Raw genomic sequence first — 21,890 nt, forward strand, 5'->3', positions numbered from 1 at the left:
TAGTTCCTTTTGTAACTTTTTTGTTGTTGTGGCAATCCACTTCACAGGCCGTCAGTTTTTAGAGATCTTAGGAGCATCTTTTATTAAAGATGTGAGCATTGCCTAACTGAAACAACACTAGAAACATTTTGATATATTAAAACTGACCTTGCTTTAACCTCCCTAGGTTAAAACAGTCGCTTTGGAGGGAAACAATAGGGAAAAATAGAGAGATAGGGAGGGAGATGGGGAGTGAAGGAGAGAAACATAGAAACATAGAAGATTGATGGCAGAAAAAGACCTCACGGTCCATCTCGTCTGCCCTTATACTATTTCCTGTATTTTATCTTACAATGGATATATGTTTATCCTAGACATGTTTAAATTCAGTTACTGTGGATTTACCAACCACGTCTGCTGGAAGTTTGTTCCAAGGATCTACTACTATTTTTTTTAAAAAAATAAAAATAGAAATCAAGACTGCAGTGATCAAGTCACAAGTTCTACATATGTCCAAACACTAAGTAAATGCAACTGTAGAAATATATGCAGAAGAACAACCGCAGCTGGCAAATGCTCAAATATCTTTCACAAAAAATAAATCGCAATCAAGGTTCCTACAGCCTTGACAGACTAGGCCTTGACATGATCATTTCTCTGGAGGAATGATATAAAAGAGAGAAACTCAGGCAGATGACTCTTGTTAATATTTAAAAAATATCTCAGCAAAATTTTTCTTCCTTCACTGCATCAAACGACAGGATCTAAAGTTTCCAACCTACTTCCTCACCTACCAGCCTTAATCAAAGTTAATATTACATCATCATAATTAACCATGACTATTAACATTCATCATAGTTTTCTCTAAATCTATATTATAAACTAGTTGGTAACCAAACAAACTAGTATCATCTCTAGGATCAGTACTGATCCTAGAGAAGATACTTCAAAACCTTTTAAAGAAGTATGAGATACAGAAAGTAAACAGAAAAGCCTTTGTAAACCAAAACTGGAGGGATTATTTTGATATTTCTGCCCTGATAGTTAAAATTAGATTTATCCATTATTTTATCCATTATGTCCTTGCAAGTGAGCCATCTTTAGTCTCCCATCTCTGATGGGCAAAATGCATCAGAGTACAAGGAAAACTTCCAGGATTTCATTGGAAGTTCTTATTCCACCCCAAACAGAATTCTGCCTTTAATCCTTTGCATTTGGGCAGGGGTGTCTCACTGTTGACAACACATCTAGTATTATTGGGGTTAAGGCCTAGAACAATACTTAAACCGGCATTACGTCATCCTCGAAGACACATTAAAATGAGAAAAATAAAACAAAATTTGGTACAATACCTGCAAAAGCCATTTTACTTAATGCTATTTTCATCATGAATTCTGCTTCATAACCTCACATTCATTCATTCATTCATTCATTCATTCATTCATTCATTCATTCATTCATTTATTGGATTTGTATGCCGCCCCTCTCCAGAGACTCGGGGCGGCTAACAGCGACAATAAAACAGTGTACAATAGTAATTTGGTATTGATGATTAAAAATCAATTAATATAAAAACCAAACATACATACATACATACATACATACCACGCATAGGGCCTAGGGGGGAAGAGGATCTCAATTCCCCCATGCCTGGCGGCAGAGGTGGGTTTTAAGTTGTTTACGAAAGGCAAGGAGGGTGGGGGCCGTTCTAATCTCTGGGGGGAGTTGGTTCCAGAGGGCTGGGGCCGCCACAGAGAAGGCTCTTCCCCTGGGCCCCGCCAGGTGACATTATGTCACAGTAAATCAGGTATAAACATTGTATATTGTAAGCACAGGCTGATAAATTTCCTTTTGTGACTACAGACTTTGTGGGCCTAACATTTGTGTTTCTTCTTTTTTGAATTAGAGGGTTTGGCAGGAGGTCATTTTAAGGATAGCACAGTCACTCCTAGTTTAACTTATTATTATTATTATTATTATTATTATTATTATTATTATTATTATTATTAATTAGATTTGTATGCCACCCCTCTCCGAAGACTCGGGGCGGCTCACAACAGTAATAAAAACAATATAGTAGTGGAACAAATATAATATTAAAAAACATATAAAACCCTATCATTATTTTTTAAAAATCAAACAGCACATTCATACCAAACATAAAACAAAGTATAAAAAAGCCTGGGGGAAAGGTATCTCAACTCCCCCATGCCTGGTGGTATAAGTGAGTCTTTAGTAGTTTACGAAACACAGGGAGGGTGGGGGCAGTTCTAATCTCTGGGGGGGAGTTGGTTCCAGAGGGCCGGGGCCGCCACAGAGAAGGCTCTTCCCCTGGGGCACGCCAAACGACATTGTTTAGTCGACGGGACCCGGAGAAGGCCAACTCTGTGGGACCTTATCGGTCGCTGGGATTCGTGCGGTAGCAGGCGGTTCCGGAGGTACTCTTAAGTACTGCAACAGACATAAAGATCATAAGTCTGTGGTGGGTGGTCACTTGTTTTGTTTATAGTTGCTGGAATTGCCAATCCTAATTGTTAAGTGAAAACACCCTCAAGTCTGGAACAGTTAATGCTAAAATCTTATAGTCTTGTGGATCTTGGAGTCCTAGTGGACAACCATTTAAATATGGGCCAGCAGTTTGGAGCAGCTGCCAAAAAAGCCAACACAGTTTTTGGCTGCATTAACAGAGAGATAGAATCAAGATCACGTGAAGTGTTAATACCACTTTATAAGGCCTTGGTAAGGCCACACTTGGAATACTGCATCCAGTTTTGGTCGCCACGATGCAATATTTTTTAATATTTTATATTGTAAATTATTAGATTTGTTATAAACTGTTTTTATTGTGTTGTGAGCCGCCCCGAGTCTACGGAAAGGGGCGGCATACAAATCTAATAAATAAATAAATAAATAAAAAGGATATTGAGACTCTAGAAAGAGTGCAGAGAAGAGCAACAAAGATGATTAGGAGACTGGAGGCTAAAACATATGAAGAATGATTGCAGAAACTGGGCATGGCTAGTTTAATGAAAAGAAGGACCAGGGGAGACATGATAGCAGTGTTCCAATATCTCAGGTGTTGCCACAAAGGAGTCAACTTATTCTCCAAAGTACCTGAGGGTAGAACAAAAAGCAATGGGTGGAAACTAAACAAGGAGAGAAGTAACTTAGAACTAAGATTTCCTGACAGAACAATCAGTCGGACAGCTTGCCTCCAGAAGTTGTGAATGCTCCTACACTGGAGGTTTTTAAGAAGATTTTAGTCTACAGTAGGGTCTACTGTCTAAGCAGGGGGTTAGACTAGAAGACCTCCAAGGCCCTTTCCAACTCTGTTGTTATTATTATTATTATTAAAATTAGCAGCCCAATATTTAATTTCCATGCTTCCCTCCGTAAAAAAGGTAGCTCACAGTGGGTGCTTTCTTAAACATTTCTTCATATCCACCAATCATTGCCATGAAATTAACAGTGGGAAAAAAACATAGTGATTTAAAAGCATAAAGTTAACTGTGCTCAAGACTGAAGGAGCTGAAACTTGGGTAAAGAAGTATCGCTTTAGGGCAGGGCTGTCAAACTTCCAGCTTGCAATCCGGATGCGTCACACGCTGGCCACGCCCATACCCGGTTTAGCAAAGGGGAGGGGAAGTCCCAATAAGTCACATGCCGCCGCCGTGACGACATGAGTTTGACACCCCTGCTTTAGGGTAACTCCTGCTTATCTTAATAACATCTAATTCTGCAAGTGAGTGACACAGAGCCACACCTGGTAATGGACCCAGCTCACCTTAGACTCTTGTCTCTGCTCCTTGCCCTCACCCATTGTTTTAAGCATTTAAGTTGTAACAAAGTTGATGTGCTTCTATTATGTCGCATATCCTACAAACGTCTGTGATCATGCAGATTCTCTTTACCCTCTTTCTTTTTTTCTATACTTGTCTTTTTCTATTCTATACTTCCTTTTCGACTCCCCCATTTCTTTCTTTTCTTTTCAGGGTCTATTATAATGGTGGTCTACTTACTAGTTAGTTAGTTACTAGTTAGTATATATTATATGCATATACTTTATATCTGTTGTAAATACACTTTGTATCTGTTGCTATGAAATGTAATTCATTTTGCAAGATAATTACTTATACCATTCATAATTTTCCATATATTTCAGAATTACTTTTACAATGATGTAATCACCTGCCTATCATCTTTACTTCTTTTGACCCTCACCCCCCTTCCCTTTTCACCCCCTTTTTTAAAATGTGAAATTTAATAAACTATTTTTTCCAAAAAAAAGATGATGTATGTATCAGGAAAGACTTAATGAACTCAATCTGTAAAGTCTGGAGGACAGAAGGAAAAGGGGGGACATGATCGAAACATTTAAAGGGTTAAATAAGGTCCAGGAGGGAAGTGTTTTTAATAGGACAGTGAACACAAGAACAAGGGGACACAATCTGAAGTTAGTTGGGGGAAAGATCAAAAGCAACATGAGAAAATATTATTTTACTGAAAGAGTAGTAGATCCTTGGAACAAACTTCCAGCAGACGTGGTAGATAAATCCACAGTAACTGAATTCAAACATGCCTGGGATAAATATATATCCATCCTAAGATAAAATACAGAAAATAGTATAAGGGCAGACTAGATGGACCATGAGGTCTTTTTCTGCCTTCAGACTTCTATGTTTCTATGTGCTTGATTAACAAACTCATATCCTGACTCAGTCCTATAGTCATATAGTTTAGTCATACAACCACCCTTAGGCAAATGGGGAATGTGGACTAGGCTTAAGCTTCTTCAAAGCAGGGCAGAAATGCCTTTGTTCTCTTCCCCATCCCCAAGGTTGGGAACCAAATTTTGCTCTATGAATTCAGCACTAGGTTTGGCCAACTTGAATCTAGCCCTATATATAGAAGGCAATGTGGTCACTTACCTCCCCGACTGGCAAGAACGGTACCGCTATAGGAAAATGTCAAACTTGATGTATCAGTGCCTGGAGCGTGTGCTTGTCTGCAGTGAAACTTGGTATGAACCTGTGTGTGGAGCAAATGAATATTACAAAGGTTTGCTAATTTTAGACAAAGTGCACCTGGTTCTTGGAGAACATCAAATGCTTTTTATTGCATTCTTGGATTAAACAACCAGTAAGCAGTTTCATAATCTCGGGTATTAGAGAAAACAAGACAGCTGACATTCAGCTATTCTTGTTCATCACTTTATATATACATTTAACAGCTTAACTGTATAGGGAAAGCTAAGGATTTGCAACACTTCCAAATATTTAGCTTTAGCGTACAAAACTAAAATAATGTAACCATGCAATAGTAATGTACAAACATCTCTCTCCCTTTTTTTAAAATTCACAAATAGAAAAACAATACAATTCAAAAAGAATAGTAAACGACTATTGCAAAAATGTAAAGATGGACAGAGAGAAAAAAAGAGAGAAAAGAAGATAGAATAAAAAGAAAATAGAAAAAGAAAGGAAAATGGTTACATTTTACATCATTTCCATTTTGTTTGCATTCCTGATGAAACAAAAAGCAAACTCTATATATCTCCTTGTTGCTTTAACTAATCCATATATCAATTGTTTACATTTTATTGTGTTATTTATAGTTATCAATTATATCCATATATTATTTACTTGTTTATTAGTTATTTCTTCTGGTTTCAAGCCATTCATACAGATTTTCCCAAATTGTGTAAAAGTCTTTCTCTTGTTTATTTTGTAGTTCAAAAGTGAGCCTGGACATTTTAGCGCAATCCATAAGTTTCTTTATAATCATATTATCTGTTGGGAGGTTATTATCGTTCCACATTTGTGCATAGGCTAATCTCACTGCAGTTATTATATGGATGAGTTTAAATGAGTTAGAGGCAAATATGTATGAGTAAGATATAAAAATATTTTTAATCGGAACATTTACCACGAATGCAAAATCAATGCAGAATCAAATTGTAATTCAGGATCATTGTGATTTATTTATCACACCGTTTTGTATGTACAGTATACTGGCTCAGACGGTACATTGGATTTACAAAAGAGGCTTCTTAAAACTTTGAAGAATTTTGGGGGGGGGGGGGGGGAGAAAAAATTGAAAAATAATAAAGTTTATGTTTTGTCTGGTCTAGCTGAACCTTTCTGGATAACCCAGGTAGAAAGTGGAGTGTAGAAGGTCTTAAAGATATACATGTCTCATATAGGCTATAAGCGAGCAACTATGAGCCAAATCTGGGAATGTAACTTATTTCTCTAGTATAATTATAAAATAGAAGAAGAAAAAAAACCCCACTAATCCAGCAGCCTAAACAAAATTACTAGAAAAAGATAAAAAAAACCTTTGCCTTACAAAAATCACCATTCTGCAATTTTTTTTATCCAGAATAATTATTTTTTTGAAAGTTAAGAAGCCAAAACTGCTTTCTGGGAAAATATTCTCAGTGATGACAAATATTCTTTTTCTTTTAAAGGAAGCCTATGTGAAAAATTTGGATTTATTGTTAAGCTGTTTTATCTGAAAGTGATAATACAAATTGGCCAGCATGAAATAATAAACATCATTAATTAAAACGAAGCATTTGGATGTCATTCAATTGCCCTGCCTTTATTTTTTTGTTGAGCATGAAAAATGCTAATACACTTGAAAATATTAAGTTCTCACCACTCACTCTGTATAAATTATGTTAGTTGGCAAGTACTAATCTTGTTACTTGGCTAGTATTTGCAAGTGCAATCCTATTATATGGCCTGATTTAATTGCTTCTCTAAATTTGAAAATCTTCTCGAGACTTTTGTACCAATAGGTAAGCTTAGGAATTGCTCACTTGTGTATCTAATGGTTTAGAAAGCTGATTATCTTGCTATCTCTCCCAATGATGTCAAGATTCGGAGGTGGGATTCTGGAGAACTGGTAGCGGGAATTCTGAGTAGTTCGGAGAACTGGTAAATGCCACCTCTTACTGGCCCGTTCCCATCTATTCTCTGCGTCCCAGGTCCCAGCTGATCCAGAAGAAATGGGGATTTTACAGTAACCTTCCCCTAGAGTGGGGTGGGAATAGAGATTTTACAGTATCCTTCCCCTGCCACGCCCACCAAGCCATGCCACACCCACCAAGCCACGCCTACAGAACTGAAAAGGAAAGGTATCAGTTGCATTACATTTGCACTCATCTCATACAATCAGTGGTGATGGATAGTAACTGCTATGTTTAGCTTAGACTTGATTCACCCAAAGCACCACTATTTTAGCTTTCTCGAAAAGCCAGCTGAGTCTAAGTACTATTGATCTAACAACTGCAGTGATTCATTTTACAACTGTGGCAAGAAAGATTCTAAAATGCAGCAAATCTCACTGAAATTTTGAGCTCTATTGTAATCATAAGTCAAGGGCTACATGTAGAAACATAGAAACATAGAAGACTGATGGCAGAAAAAGACCTCATGGTCCATCTAGTCTGCCCTTATACTATTTCCTGTACATTATTTTATCTTACAATGGATATATGTTTATCCCAGGCATGTTTAAATTCAGTTACTGTGGATTTACCAACCACGTCTGCTGGAAGTTTGTTCCAAGCATCTACTACTCTTTCAGTAAAATAATATTTTCTCATGTTGCTTCTGACCTTTCCCCCAACTAACTTCAGATTGTGTCCCCTTGTTCTTGTGTTCACTTTCCTATTAAAAACACTTCCCTCCTGAACCTTATTTAACCCTTTAACATATTTAAATGTTTTGATCATGTCCCCCCTTTTCCTTCTGTCCTCCAGACTATACAGATTGAGTTCATGAAGTCTTTCCTGATACATTTTATGCTTAAGACCTTCCACCATTCTTGTAGCCCGTCTTTGGACCCGTTCAATTTTGTCAATATCTTTTTGTAGGTGAGGTCTCCAGAACTGAACACAGTATTCCAAATGTGGTCTCACCAGTGCCCTATGTAAGGGGATCACAATCTCCCTCTTCCTGCTTGTTATACCTCTAGCTTTGCAACCAAGCATTTATATGTAACTATAACTGTACAACTTTATTATAGCTTATATAGCAATGGCACTTAGATTTATATACTATTCTATAGTATTTTATAGTACAGGACTCTCTGGGCAGTTAACAATGTCAACATATTGCCCCCAACCATCTGGCTCCTCATTTTACTAACCTCAGAAGGATGGAGAGCTCTAAAATTACTTGATTTCTCTTCAGAAATGTAGTGACATCACTGTAGAAATGTATGTTATATATACCCTGATAATTAAATTGGTATCTGAATTAAGTCTTTGTAATTTTCTGTACTTTTGCAGCAGTTTCTACTATAAAAACACCAAAAGCTTATTGACTTTCCTCTTCAACAAACAGTCTTGATTAGCAACTAATTGCCGTGTATTATTTTGGAAAATTATTCAGAAAATAGAAAACCAAGAGGGACAAAAACAATTAAGAAACTGAAACCTCATGCTCCAAAATCACAATACAGAGAATATTTTGAAGCCAGGGGTCTTTTCTCAATAATATTTTTATTGAGATTTTTTAAAAAAATACCCTCAAGTTGTAGCTAGCTGGGACCACACACATATATACACAGCATTATAAATTAAGTACAAAGTTTGGCACATTTAAGGTCATATCATTGGCCCCACACTCAGCTGGCCGAAATTCTTGGGTAGTCCAGCAAGCAACTAGCTTCGTGAAAATGATTGGTGTCTCCATTCCCTGGAATAGCTGAGCTCCAGGGGCTTTGTTTTCCTCCATTCAAAGGCTGTTATGCATTCATTCATTCATTCATTCATTCATTCATTCATTCATTCATTCATTCATTCATTCATTTGTTTATTTATGCGTTTATTTATGCATTTATTTATGCATTTATTTATTTATGCATTTATTTATGCATTTATTTATTTATGCATTTATTTATGCATTTATTTATTTATGCATTTATTTATGCATTTATTTATTTATGCATTTATTTATGCATTTATTTATTTATGCATTTATTTATGCATTTATTTATTTATTTATGCATTTATTTATTTATGCATTTATTTATTTATGCATTTATTTATTTATGCATTTATTTATGCATTTATTTATGCATTTATTTATGCATTTATTTATGCATTTATTTATGCATTTATTTATTTTGATTTGATTTGTATGCCGCCCCTTTCCGTAGACTCGAGGCGGCTCACAACACAATAAAACAATTCATGACAAATCTAATAATTTACAGTTTAAAATTTAAATAGTTAAGAAAACCCCATTTTTAAACAGACATACCTACAAGCATACCTTACATAAATTATATAGGCCCGGGGGAGATATCTCAATTCCCCCATGCCTGATGACAAAGGTGGGTTTTGAGGAGTTTACGAAAGGCAAGGAGGGTAGGGGCAGTTCTAATCTCTGGGGGGAGCTGGTTCCAGAGGGTCGGGGCCGCCACAGAGAAGGCTCTTACCCTGGGGCCTGACAACCGACATTGTTTAGTTGACGGGACCCGGAGAAGGCCAACTCTGTGGGACCTAATCGGTCACTGGGATTCATGTGGCAGAAGGCGGTCTCAGAGATATTCTGGTCTGATGCCATGAAGGGCTTTATAGGTCATAACCAACATTAGGTTATGACCTATAACATATAACATTAGAATGGCCTAATGTCCCCGGAAGCACTTGAGTCATCATTGCAGCTTCCAATCCTAATGGGGCTGCTCTTCTAGTTCCTTTACCCATTAGGACTGGGTCGATCTGTTGGGACTGCCACAGCCATGTCTCCTTGGCCCAGGTACCCCTATGGAGCTCAGCCTCCACTGCTTCAGCTTTTAGCAAATTGGTGGTTTTTTTAAATTAATTAATTAATTAATTAATTAATTAGTTAATTAATTAATTAATTAATTCATTCATTTTTTATTTTGTCCAATACTCAATAATACACAATGAAGGTTATAGAGGATATAGTAGAGAAGAAATACGAGATATAGGAGAGACTACAGGACAGGGGACGGAAGGCACTCTAGTGCGCTTATGTACGCCCCTTACTGACCTCTTAGGAATCTGGAGAGGTCAACCGTGGATAGTCTAAGGGTAAAATGTTGGGGGTTAGGGGATGATACTGCGGAGTCCGGTAATGAGTTCCACGCTTCAACAACCCGATTACTAAAGTCATATTTTTTACAGTCAAGTTTGGAGCGGTTAATGTTAAGCTTGAATCTGTTGTGTGCTCTTGTGTTGTTGTGGTTGAAGCTGAAGTAGTCTTTGACAGGCAGGACATTGCAACATATGATCTTGTGGGCAATACATAGATCATGTTTAAGGCGTCGTAGTTCTAAGCTTTCAAGACCCAGGATTGTAAGTCTAGTTTCGTAGGGTATTCTGTTTCGAGTGGAGGAATGAAGGGCTCTTCCTGTGAAGTATCTTTGGACATTTTCAAGGGTGTTAATGTCTGAGATGCGATATGGGTTCCAAACAGATGAGCTGTATTCGAGGATGGGCCTAGCGAAAGTTTTGTAAGCTCTGGTAAGTAGTGTGAGATTTCCAGAGCAGAAACTATGTAGGATTAGATTAACAACTCTTGAGGCCTTCTTAGCGATGTTGTTGCAGTGGGCTTTGGCACTTAGATCTTTAGTTATTAGTATCCCGAGGTCCTTGACCGAGTGGGGATTATCTGTGATAATTTGTTTATTAAGCTGTTTTGTGTATAAGCATGTCCTCCATAGCAGGCATTTCTGAAGAATGCTTCAAAACTTTTTAAAGCGTTCACTGGATTCAAAAAATTTCATATTTCCTATTAAAAAACGACTACAATACAAGAGGTGCCTAGACTAATCGCTTTGACAGGACACTGAATGAAAAGCAAAAGAAATCAAATAAATTCTCTGAGGAGGGAAATGAGATATGGGGTAGTGTCTGTCTTTTTATTCCCTGGGGGGAATTTGGTATCATACAGTTTATAAGTCTCCCCGTTCCCTTGATTTGTGTTAGTGAAATAAAAAAGAGAAAAGCAGCAGCCCTATAACTAGAATTTCCCTTTGGTCCCCCCTCTTCACTACTATAGGCAGTCCTCAACTTATAACAGCTCATTTAGTGGCCGTTCAATTTCAATTCAATTCAATTTTATTATAGTCATAGACCATAGAATAAAACAAACAGAAACATCCAGTTAATATACAACCAAAAGTTGTAAGATAAAATAGTAAATAACCGATAAAACTGATGATAAAATCCAGTCTGTCAATTACACTTGGTCAATCCTACTAAAATTACAACCCATAAGCTGTGAGGCCTACAGTCAGTTCAATACTATTAGGGAAAGGAACAAACAGGGTTGCCACATTTGTCATATAAACTAGCTATGGTGGATTAGACATTTAAAGGCTAGCCACAGTTGGTATATAATATATATACAGTATATGTCACATGTTTTTGCTGAATTTGAAAATTAAGGGAGACTAGGATAGATCTATTTCAGACTTATTTTGGCCCCATTCGACACAAATTAATGAATGAATACGAATATATATATATTCGTAGATTTTCAAGGGTACAGGTATGACGGTCTTGGTATATTTGGGTTTCTTCCCGTGTAGGATTTAGAAATTTCTGGCGACGTTTCGACGAGGTCCCACTCGTCATCTTCAGGCTGGTGCTTCTGTCCTTGTTCGCCCTAGAACAAGGACAGAAACACCAGCCTGAAGATGACGAGTGGGACCTCGTCGAAACGTCGCCAGAAATTTCTAAATCCTACACGGGAAGAAACCCAAATATACCAAGACCGTCATATATATATATTTATATATATTTGTTTTTGTAGATATATATATATATGTATGTATGTATGTATGTATACAGTAGTCCCTCACCTATCGCTGGTGTTATGTTCCAGACCTGGCCGCAATAGGTGAAATCCGCGATGGGGAATTTATCGACTGATAGTACTTATTTAAGTATTTATATTGTAATTGTTTGGTAAGTTTACATTGTTTTAAGTGTTTATAAACCCTTCCCACACAGTATTTATTTTAGATACAGTATTTAAATACAGTATTTACAATTTTAGATTTTTTTTTTAAAAAAAAACCTCCCGATCGAGTTTGGCGGGCTGTTTAAATCTGCCGATCGACTTCCTCAGAAACCCGCAATTAAGTGAAGCCGCAGTAGGTGAAGGTATAGCGAGGGACTACTGTATATAGTGTTCCCTCGATTTTCGCGGGTTCAAACTTCGCGAAAAGTCTATACCACGTTTTTTCAAAAATATTAATTAAAAAATACTTTGCGGGTTTTTTCCCTATACCACGGTTTTTCCCGCCCGATGACATCATATGTCATCGCCAAACTTTCATCTGACTTTAATAAATATTTTTTTAATAAACTTTAATAAATAAACATGGTGAGTAATGATCTAAATGGTTGCTAAGGGAATGGGAAATTGTAATTTAGGTGTTTAAAGTGTTAAGGGAAGGTTTGTGATAACGTTCATAGCCAAAAATAGTGTATTTACTTCCGCATCTCTACTTCGCATAAATTCGACTTTCGCGGGCGGTCTCGGTACCAGTGTTCCCTCTAATTTTTTTGGGGGGTGGGCGGAAAAGTATAGTGTCTGAGCGGCAGTCCCTTCGGAACTGGGCGGCACAGAAATAATTAAATAAATAAATAAACAAACAAACAAACAAACAAACAACCCTGTTTTGCCTCAGAGAATTTCAAAATAAAATACTGTACTGAGTGTCTATAACAGTGAGCTCATAATAGGGCAACTCTATCAATATCAAAATGACACTTAAATAGTTGAGCTAGTTTCAAACTAGATTTTTATTTTCTTTCTCTCTTCCTTACTCCCATTCTTTTTCTTTCTCTTTTCCTTCCTCTCTTTTTTCTATCTGTTTCTCTCTCTTCCTCTCTCTCTCCTTCCCTCTCACTCTTTCCCTCTCGGCTTCTGGGCAGGTTTGGAAAACTCTGAGTTGATGATGATTTTTAAGTGAGCGATTGCTCACTGCTCAGCTTAGAGGGAACTATGCTCGGAACGCATCCCCTGGGAAAATTGAGGGAACACTGTATATTATATATGTCACGGCTTTTTTTGCTGAATTTGAAAATTAAGGGAGACTAGGATATATATATATATATTTTCAAGTCCCAGTGAGGATATGGCTAGCTGATGAGGCCAGAATAAGACCGAAATAGATCTATCTTAGTCTCCCTTAATTTTCAAATTCAGCAAAAACATGTGACATACACATACAGAATATAGTTTGTCAGCTATGAATAAATTAATTGCCTTGGAAATGGCCTTGAGTTGGGCTGAGAGGCAAAAAAGGAGCTGTGATGTTCCTTCAATACACCAGGGTTATTCGACACAAAAAACATGTAACCCTTCCCTGGTACAGAGCTGAAGGGATTGAATACTGTATCCTAGAGGTTAATTCTCTGCCTTACAAGGCAAAGGTTGCAAGTTCAAATCCCAGTGAGGGTATGGCTAGCTGATGAGGCCAAAATAAGGCCAAAATAGATCTATCCTAATCTCACTTAATTGTCAAATTCGGCAAAAACATGTGACGCACATATATTATAATAATAATAATAATAATAATAATAATAATAATAATAATAATAATTTATTGGATTTGTATGCCGCCCCTCTCCGCAGATTCATATATATATGAATCTGACCACATGTACTGTAATTATGATCTGTTCATCTTTAAAAAGCCATAAACAGCTCAAACAGTTCATCTTACAGGCACACTCCCCAGGTTCAAGTCCCAGTAAGGGTATGGCTAGCTGATGAGAGCAAAATAGCTTGAAATAGATCTATACTAGCCTCCCTTCCTTTTCATTATCAGCAAAAATATGTTTCATACACATACACCTCTATCTATATCTCACAGATTTAAAAAGAACCCAGCAGGTTATTTTTGGCAGGAAGAATAGATATGGAACTGTGTTATATCCCTTGTCTTGAATTAGTGAAGGCAAACAACCTGGTACTGCGTTACTATAAGCTACTTATTACAGAAGAGGCTTTTAAATATTCCCGCATCTCTTATGACTCGAGGTGAAGGAGAAAAACACCCTGCCCCGGATAGACTCAGAGGAAACACAAAGTACTTCAACATCTTGCATCCTGTCTGTCTGTGCAACTGTGGCTGCCAAAAGATTTCTCGAGTTGCAGAAAACACTGCCTTTTTTTGCAGGGACGGCATCAAGATTTTGCTCCCCCAGCAGAGGCAACTTGCCAAGGAGTTCATCACCAGACATTAGTCGTCCGGGGCTCACACTTAGAAGGAAACATAGAAACATAGAAGACTGACGGCAGAAAAAGACCTCCTGGTCCATCTAGTCTGCCCTTATACTATTTCCTGTATTTTATCTTACAATGGATATATGTTTATCCCAGGCATGTTTAAATTCAGTTACTGTGGATTTACCAACCACGTCTGCTGGAAGTTTGTTCCAAGGATCTACTACTCTTTCAGTGAAATAATGTTTTCTCACGTTGCTTTTGATCTTTCCCCCAACTAACTTCAGATTGTGCCCCCTTGTTCTTGTATTCACTTTCCTATTAAGAACACTTCCCTCCTGAAACTTATTTAACCCTTTCACATATTTAAATGTTGTGATCATGTCCCCCCCTTTTCCTTCTGTCCTCCAGACTATACAGTTTGAGTTCATTAAGTCTTTCCTGATACGTTTTATGCTTAAGACCTTCCACCATTCTTGTAGCCCATCTTTGGACCCGTTCAATTTTGTCAATATCTTTTTGTAGGTGAGGTCTCCAGAACTGAACACATTATTCCAAATGTGGTCTCACCAGCACTCTATATAACCCCAAATAGGCTGAGCACTAATTGGAGACAGCCTTTTCTTGCCTCACTGATACTCATAGAATATATTCTCTGGAAAGCAATATTTTCAAGCTGTAGTTGAATCAAGTGGAATCAAGGAAGTTTAAGTAGCTCCTGGATCATTGGTTCTCAATCTTTCTAATGGCGTGACGCCTTAATACAGTTCCTCATGTTGTGGTGACCCCCAACCATAAGTCTAGCACCAATTCTCCCAATAGAGCTTTAAGCTGATTGGCAGGAAGGTCAGAGGGACACCCCCACTGTAAACGCCTGATTGGTCGGATTGTAAAAAATATGTCCCAAAGCACCAGAATAGAAGCTTTCGTTCCTAACACCATGGGAAATTTATCTTTTCAAAGGGGTCTTAGGCGACCCCTGTGAAACGGCCGTTCGGCCCCCAAAGAGGTCCGATCCCCAGGTTGAGAACCAGTGTCCTAGAGAGATTCTTGCAAACCCAGAACTTGGCATATTTTTCCTCCACTCTTAATGGAGGTAAATCTCATCTGTCAGATTTGGTGAACAAATTGTATTGTATAAACAATGTATTTAATGTAGTTTTAAAAACTTCTTAGTTTTTAAAATTACTGCTAGATCCATTTGAATAAAGATATAAATCGAAGATCTAAGTACTTAAATAGAAGAATTGTTCATTTTTGTCTTTTTTTAGCAACACAGGGGAGGAGCACTTCAGGCTAGAACTTAGGAATTACTGGCAGGACTAGATGTGTATAGAGAGATAGCTAATATTTGCTTCTGGCATGCTGTATGTGATTTTTCAGGTTCTGTAGCAGAGGTCTGGCACACATACCTCTGGAATAAAAAATATGGGAGACTTATGGGTATGGAAACTTTATCTTGAGCTTGCAAAAAAAAAATAATGCTGTCTATTTGGATGTCTTTCATCTTATATTTATTCAAGAAATTTCCAGATGGAGCTAAATGTTCTTCAAAGGTTCGCATGAAACCATTCATTTGTCATATGAACAGAAGGAAAGATTGATAACCATAGTAAAATACCCGGTGAATTTCTATTTTGAATTGCACAAAACGTTTATAAAGGCATAATACAAGGCAAAAGTCTAAAGAAAACATTTCTTTCTTTCTTTTTTTTTTAAAAAAGGCAAAGCAATTCATTTATTCATGTGGCATATACAGTCCAAACAGTAACAAATATGATTTAGAACAGGGGCGTCAAACTCGATTTCATTGAGGGCCGCGCCAGGGTTGTGTTTGACCGCAAGTGGGGGTGGGCAGGGTAGACACGGGCGGCTCAACATCACTCATGTCGGGAACCGCCCGTGGCGGCCTGAGTGCTCTGCCAGTGAAAACGGGGTTCCCAAGCGCTGTTGTAAAGCCGGTGCAAAAGTTGGTGATAAATTAACGGCTTGCCACACCATCCATAGAAGGCCTGATTTTTATGGGAACTTGGGAGGGGTGATTTTCATGAGGGAACAGATGGAGCTACAATGCATTCTTTCGAGGACATCCTATGCCCATCCACCTGGGCGGAAGCGGCGGGAGGATTTGCCATGCTGGCACCATCTGAGTGGGCAACGTGACAAGTTTGTGAGTGGGGGGACAAGGGATGTGAACTTTCAACTGGGTGGGTAACTCAGATTCAGGTTTCCCAGTGTAGGTACCAGGATGGCTCTGGCAATAAATTGGAACTTTGAGGCGTAGTTTGACTTGGACTCTGATTTAGTTCAGATGTTACCTGGAATCTTGACAGCTGTTTCCAGCTGCAACAGCCTCCTGCAACCCTCTGCCAGCAAAAATTGAACTTGGGTGGGCCACATGTGGCCCTCTTGAGCTCCGTTTCCACTGGCAGAGGCACCGCGGGCTAGTCCTTCCCTGTCTCCACGGGCCAGATTTAAGCACTCCATGGGCTGGATCTGCCCAAAAGGCCTGATTTAGAAAGACAAAGTTATAAAAACTTAAGAATCATGGATTTAGCCAAAGGGAAAATTAATTTTCAGCATGGCATCGGACCAGAATATCTCCGGGACCGCCTTCTGCTGCACGAATCCCAGCGACCGGTTAGGTCCCTCAGAGTTGGCCTTCTCCGGGTCCTGTCGACTAAGCCAGTGTTTCCCAACCTTTTTTGAGCCGCGGCACATTATTCATATTTTCAAAATCCTGGGGAACATTGAAAGGGGGGGGGGCGGGCTAAAGAAAAGTTTGGACAAAAAAACCCTCTCTCTTCCTCCCTTTCGCTCTATTTCTCCCTCTTTCTCTCTTTTCCTTCCTTCCCTTCTTTCTCTCTCTCCATCCGTCTTTCTTTCTTCCTCTCTTTTTTGCTCTCTTTCTCTCTCCCTCCTTCCCTTCCTCTGTCTTTCTCTCTCCCTTGCTCTCTCTCTCTGTCTCTCTTGCTATCTCTTTCTTGCTTTTTTCTCTCTCTCTTTCACTGTCTTGCTATATGTCTCTTTCTTTCTCTTTGCCTCTCTTGCTATCTCTCTTTCCTTCTCTTTCTCTCTCTCTCTGCCTCTCTTGCTAAGTCTCTCTTTTTCTCTTGCTATGTCTCTCTTTCTTTTTCTCTCTCTCTGCCTCTCTTGCTATGTCTCTTTCTCTCTCTCTTTTTCTGCCTCTCTTGCTGTCTCTCTTTCTTGCTGTCTCTCTTTCTCTGCCTCTCTTATATGTCTCTCTTTCTTTCTCTTTCTCTCTCTCTCTGCCTCTCTTGCTAAGTCTCTCTTTTTCTCTTGCTATGTCTCTCTTTCTTTTTCTCTCTCTCTGCCTCTCTTGCTATGTCTCTTTCTCTCTCTTTCTCTGCCTCTCTTGCTGTCTCTCTTTCTTGCTCTGTCTCTCTTTCTCTGCCTCTCTTGCTATGTCTCTCTTTCTCTCTCTCTCTGCCTCTCTTATATGTCTCTCTTTCTTTCTCTTTCTCTCTCTCTCTGCCTCTCTTGCTAAGTCTCTCTTTTTCTCTTGCTATGTCTCTCTTTCTTTTTCTCTCTCTCTGCCTCTCTTGCTATGTCTCTCTTTCTCTGCCTCTCTTGCTGTCTCTCTTTCTCTGTCTCTCTTGCTATGTCCCTCTTTCTCTCTCTCTCTCTTGCTATGTCTCTCTTTCTCTCTCTCTCTGTCTCTCTTGCTATGTCTCTCTTTCTTTCTCTTTCTCTCTCTGCCTCTCTTGCTAAGTCTCTCTTTTTCTCTTGCTATGTCTCTCTTTCTTTTTCTCTCTCTCTGCTTCTCTTGCTATGTCTCTCTTTTTCTCTCTCTCTGCCTCTCTTGCTATGTCTCTCTTTCTCTCTCTCTTTCTCTGCCTCTCTTGCTGTCTCTCTTTCTTGCTATGTCTCTCTTTCTCTCTCTCTCTGCCTCTCTTATATGTCTCTCTTTCTTTCTTTCTCTCTCTCTCTCAATTGACCGCCACGTCAGGGCTCCCGCTTGCAGTCAGCTGAGAGAGAGAGAGAGCGCTCCCTCTCGCCGCCGCCTGGAGCTCCCTCTCGCCGCCGCCATCTCCCTGCGACTGCCTGCGGCCGCTGCAGCCCCCCCCCTCCCACCGGGCCACAAAGGACATTTGCCGCCGACGCCAGTGAAGCTTCAGCTGGGCGGGGCGCTGCCGGTACTTCCCTCCTGGGGCTCCCGCTCGCAGCTGTCCCCCGGCTTCTGCTCGATGCCGCGGTTTTCGGCGCTGTCCTGCTGTGCCCCAAAGAAGGAAGGCGGGAAAAAGGCGAGAAGAATGGAGCTCTCCTCCTTCCTGCCTTCTGTCTTTGGGGCCCAGCAGGACAGCGCCGAAAACCGTGGCATCGAGCAGGAGCCAGGGGACAGCTGCGAGCGGGAGCTCAGTGCAAGGAGCCGCTGACTGCGGGCCCCAATTTGCCCGGGGCCCGATAGCGCGCTCCCTGTAGTACCCGTCTATTGGCGGCCCTGGCTTTGCGCCATGAAGAGAAAACGGCAGCAGGGAAAAGTCGGCCGTTTTCTCTTCATGGCGCAAAGCCACACAGTCCCGGACTCTCGGATTCCTCGCCCCAAGGCAGGAGGCGGTGGCGGAGAAGAGTGGGCGGATCGGGTGGGCAATGGGGCAGGACGGAGAAGCCAGGGGCGCGTTTGGCCGGAGGCACCGTGGGGAGCAGGGGCAGGGTGGTGCGGCAGTAGGAGTAAAGGGAGCCGCGGCTGCCCCTGCCTCCCCACGGTGCCTCCGGCCAAACGCGCCCCTGGCTTCTCCGCCCTGCCCCATTGCCCGCCCGATCAGCCCACTCTCCTCCGCCGCCTCTCGCCGCGGCACACCTGACAGTGTCTCGCGGCACACCACTGTGCCGCGGCACACCGGTTGGGAAACGCTGGACTAAGCAATGTCATTTGGCAGGACCCAGGAGAAGAGCCTTCTCTGTGGCGGCCCCGGCCCTCTGGAACCAGCTCCCCCCAGATTTCAGAGTTGCCCCCACCCTCCTTGCCTTTCGCAAGCTGCTTAAAACCCACCTCTGTCATCAGGCATGGGGGAATTGAAATTTCCCTTTCCCCTAGGCTTATAGAATTTATACATGGTATGCTTGTATGTATGAGTGGTTCTTTAAATTGGTTTTTTTTAGATTATTTTTAATATTAGATTTGTTTACATTGTCTTTTTATACTGTTGTTAGCCGCCCCGAGTCTTCGGAGAGGGGCAGCATTCAAATCAAATCAAATCAAATCAAAAATAAATCAAATCAAATCAAAAATAAATCAAATCAAATCAAAAATAAATGTTATCAACATCCTTCACAGAGCTGTGGTTAAAATGCAGTATTGCAGGCTAATTCTGCCAGCTGCCACCATTTCAATCCTAACCTGCTCAAGGTTGATTCAGCCTTCCATCTTTCTGAAGTTGAGACTGTTAGCGGCAATATGTCATAAACCGCTTAGGGCTGTGAAGTGGTTTGTAAGCCTAAGTGTGAGGTATATAAACCTCACACTCTTCACCTAAAACTTCATCCATATACCAACTTCCGTGATTGCTTAACAATGGCAACTAGGAATGCCAGGGTTGGAGTTGTTGAGCAAAGCAGTCCATATAAACAGTGATGCTGATGTCTCATTAATGATTGCTGTGCTTAACTACCATTGATTACTTGCAGTGACTTTAAGAGCTATTTTGGTCTTTGGTTCTCAAGTCAAAGCGAAGCTTTAGTTACCTTACTAACAACTTAAAATATTTTATTTATTTATTTTGTCCAATACACCATGAGGGTTTTAGTGGATATATATATCCAAAAGAATAATCATGGAAGCCATCGAGATAGAAAAACATCCCCAAAATATGAACAAGCGGGATGATACCTCCCGCCTACCAGACATCTGGAAACCAGCCCTCAAACGTATCCCAGCCATAGAAACTGAAACCAGACTCAGAACACACAATGCAAAACAATCAAGTAGCCTGCAAGCTCCAACTACTCAGGATATCACGCCTAATCTACAACCATTAACTAATCAGCATACCTCAGTTACATCAACGACCCCAGGTATTACCCCACTGACTCACCAGGAAGTTTCTACACAGCAGGCAATTGCTGGGCCATCAAACCACACCCAGCCACCAGTATTTATAGAAGGAAGGCAGCTCAGGTGTCGCTCTGTTCTGGCGACGTTTCGACGAGGTCTCACTCGTCATCTTCAGGCTGGTGTTTCTGTCCTTGTTCTAAGGCGAACACTGCGAGACCTAAGCTGCCTTCCTTCTATAAATACTGGTGGCTGGGTGTGGTTTGATGGCTCAGCAATTGCCTGCTGTGTAGAAACTTCCTGGTGAGTCAGTGGGGTAACAATTGGGGTCGTTGATGTAGCTGAGGTATGCTGATTAGTTAATGGTTGTAGATTAGGCGTGATATCCTGAGTAGTTGGAACACACACACACACACACACACACACACACACAGTAAAATACATGATGAAGGTTATAGAGGAGATACTCATAGTAAAATATATCTAAGAAAGAATAGAAAAGAAGATATAGTAATAGAACATATCAATGAAAGAATAGAAGAAGAGATATAGGAATAGAAGAAAGGTTTAGGAGATATAGGAGAGCAATAGGACAGGGGACGGAAGGCACTCTAGGAAACTTTTTCTCATGCAACAATATAAATGTAGAATGAATATCGGGGGGGGGGGGAGATGACAAAACTAAAGGACTTGGAGAAGGCAAATTAGGTGGTTAAGAATCACTCTTCCTGCCACTAGAACTTTAATAAACCAAGAAATGCTTGAGATGGCTACCACTTTTCAGACCTAGTTTATTGTTTTATTACACAGCATGCTACCACAGTCTGTGCTAAAGTATATTTCCCTGTCCTCCAAAAGGTAAATTAGCTTTCTTAACCCAGAGATACCTTGCATATGAACTATCATTTTAAAAAGCTGTAGCAAGACATTTGTCTCCGAAAAGAAGGATTACTGTAGTTAGTTTTTCTAATAATCCTGTGATAAACATCATGTTATCTTTGAATGAAAAGCTTCGTTTTTGTCTAAGATAAACAAGCTAGAGCAGTTCTACAAACATGGCAAGATTGTGCTTCGCTCAACTCACATTTTCCATTTGGTCAAAGCAAGGAACCCGTTCCCCCCTCCTCCCTGCTTTCCCTCTAGTTTTTATTTATTTGTTATCGATGATTAAATTTGTTTGAAGTCCATCTCACCATCTCTGTTATGAAGCAGAGTTTTAAAGGTATTGCCTAGCTTATATACCTTGGGAAAGGATATAAAAACAGAATACTTGACCATTCTGTAAGGCTTTTGCCTTGCAGGCATAGTTTCTGCGATTCTAACACTGAGCAGTGTAGAGACTTTTTCAAAAATTTATTGATTTCAGCTGCTGTGTGTATTAATATTTCAGAGCGCCTTGGATTCAACATACAGTAAATGAATAAAATACATTCCATTGTGCTTTATGATGGTTCGCCACACTGAAGTTTTAATAAAAGGCAATTTTTAAAAAAAGAAATAAATAAAGAATACTTAAATTTCCCTCTTCTGTGTTGCAAATTTGAAAGGTGGATAATCAGTAATCAGTCGGTTACTCAGTTCCCAACAGCCTTACATTGTTAAATATGAAGCATTCTGAAAAGTATAACATTTACAGTATGTATGTCTCCCCCCTCCTGTGCTATAAAATC

The 21,890-nt window shown here is 39.9% G+C and overlaps 1 protein-coding gene across 1 annotated transcript in view; it reads right to left on the bottom strand.

Annotated features, from left to right (window-relative positions):
• The window catches only part of WDR70 (WD repeat domain 70), a 181,926-nt gene that overhangs the window by 56,930 nt on the left and 103,106 nt on the right, over positions 1-21,890 (bottom strand). Inside the window, exon 11 of the mRNA XM_070743427.1 lies at positions 4,908-5,007. Within this exon, the coding sequence (XP_070599528.1) occupies positions 4,908-5,007 (100 nt within the window). The remainder of the gene's footprint in view (positions 1-4,907; positions 5,008-21,890) is intronic.

The sequence above is a fragment of the Erythrolamprus reginae genome, chromosome 2 (assembly GCF_031021105.1).
Source record: "Erythrolamprus reginae isolate rEryReg1 chromosome 2, rEryReg1.hap1, whole genome shotgun sequence".
NCBI classification, from domain to species: domain Eukaryota; kingdom Metazoa; phylum Chordata; class Lepidosauria; order Squamata; family Dipsadidae; genus Erythrolamprus; species Erythrolamprus reginae.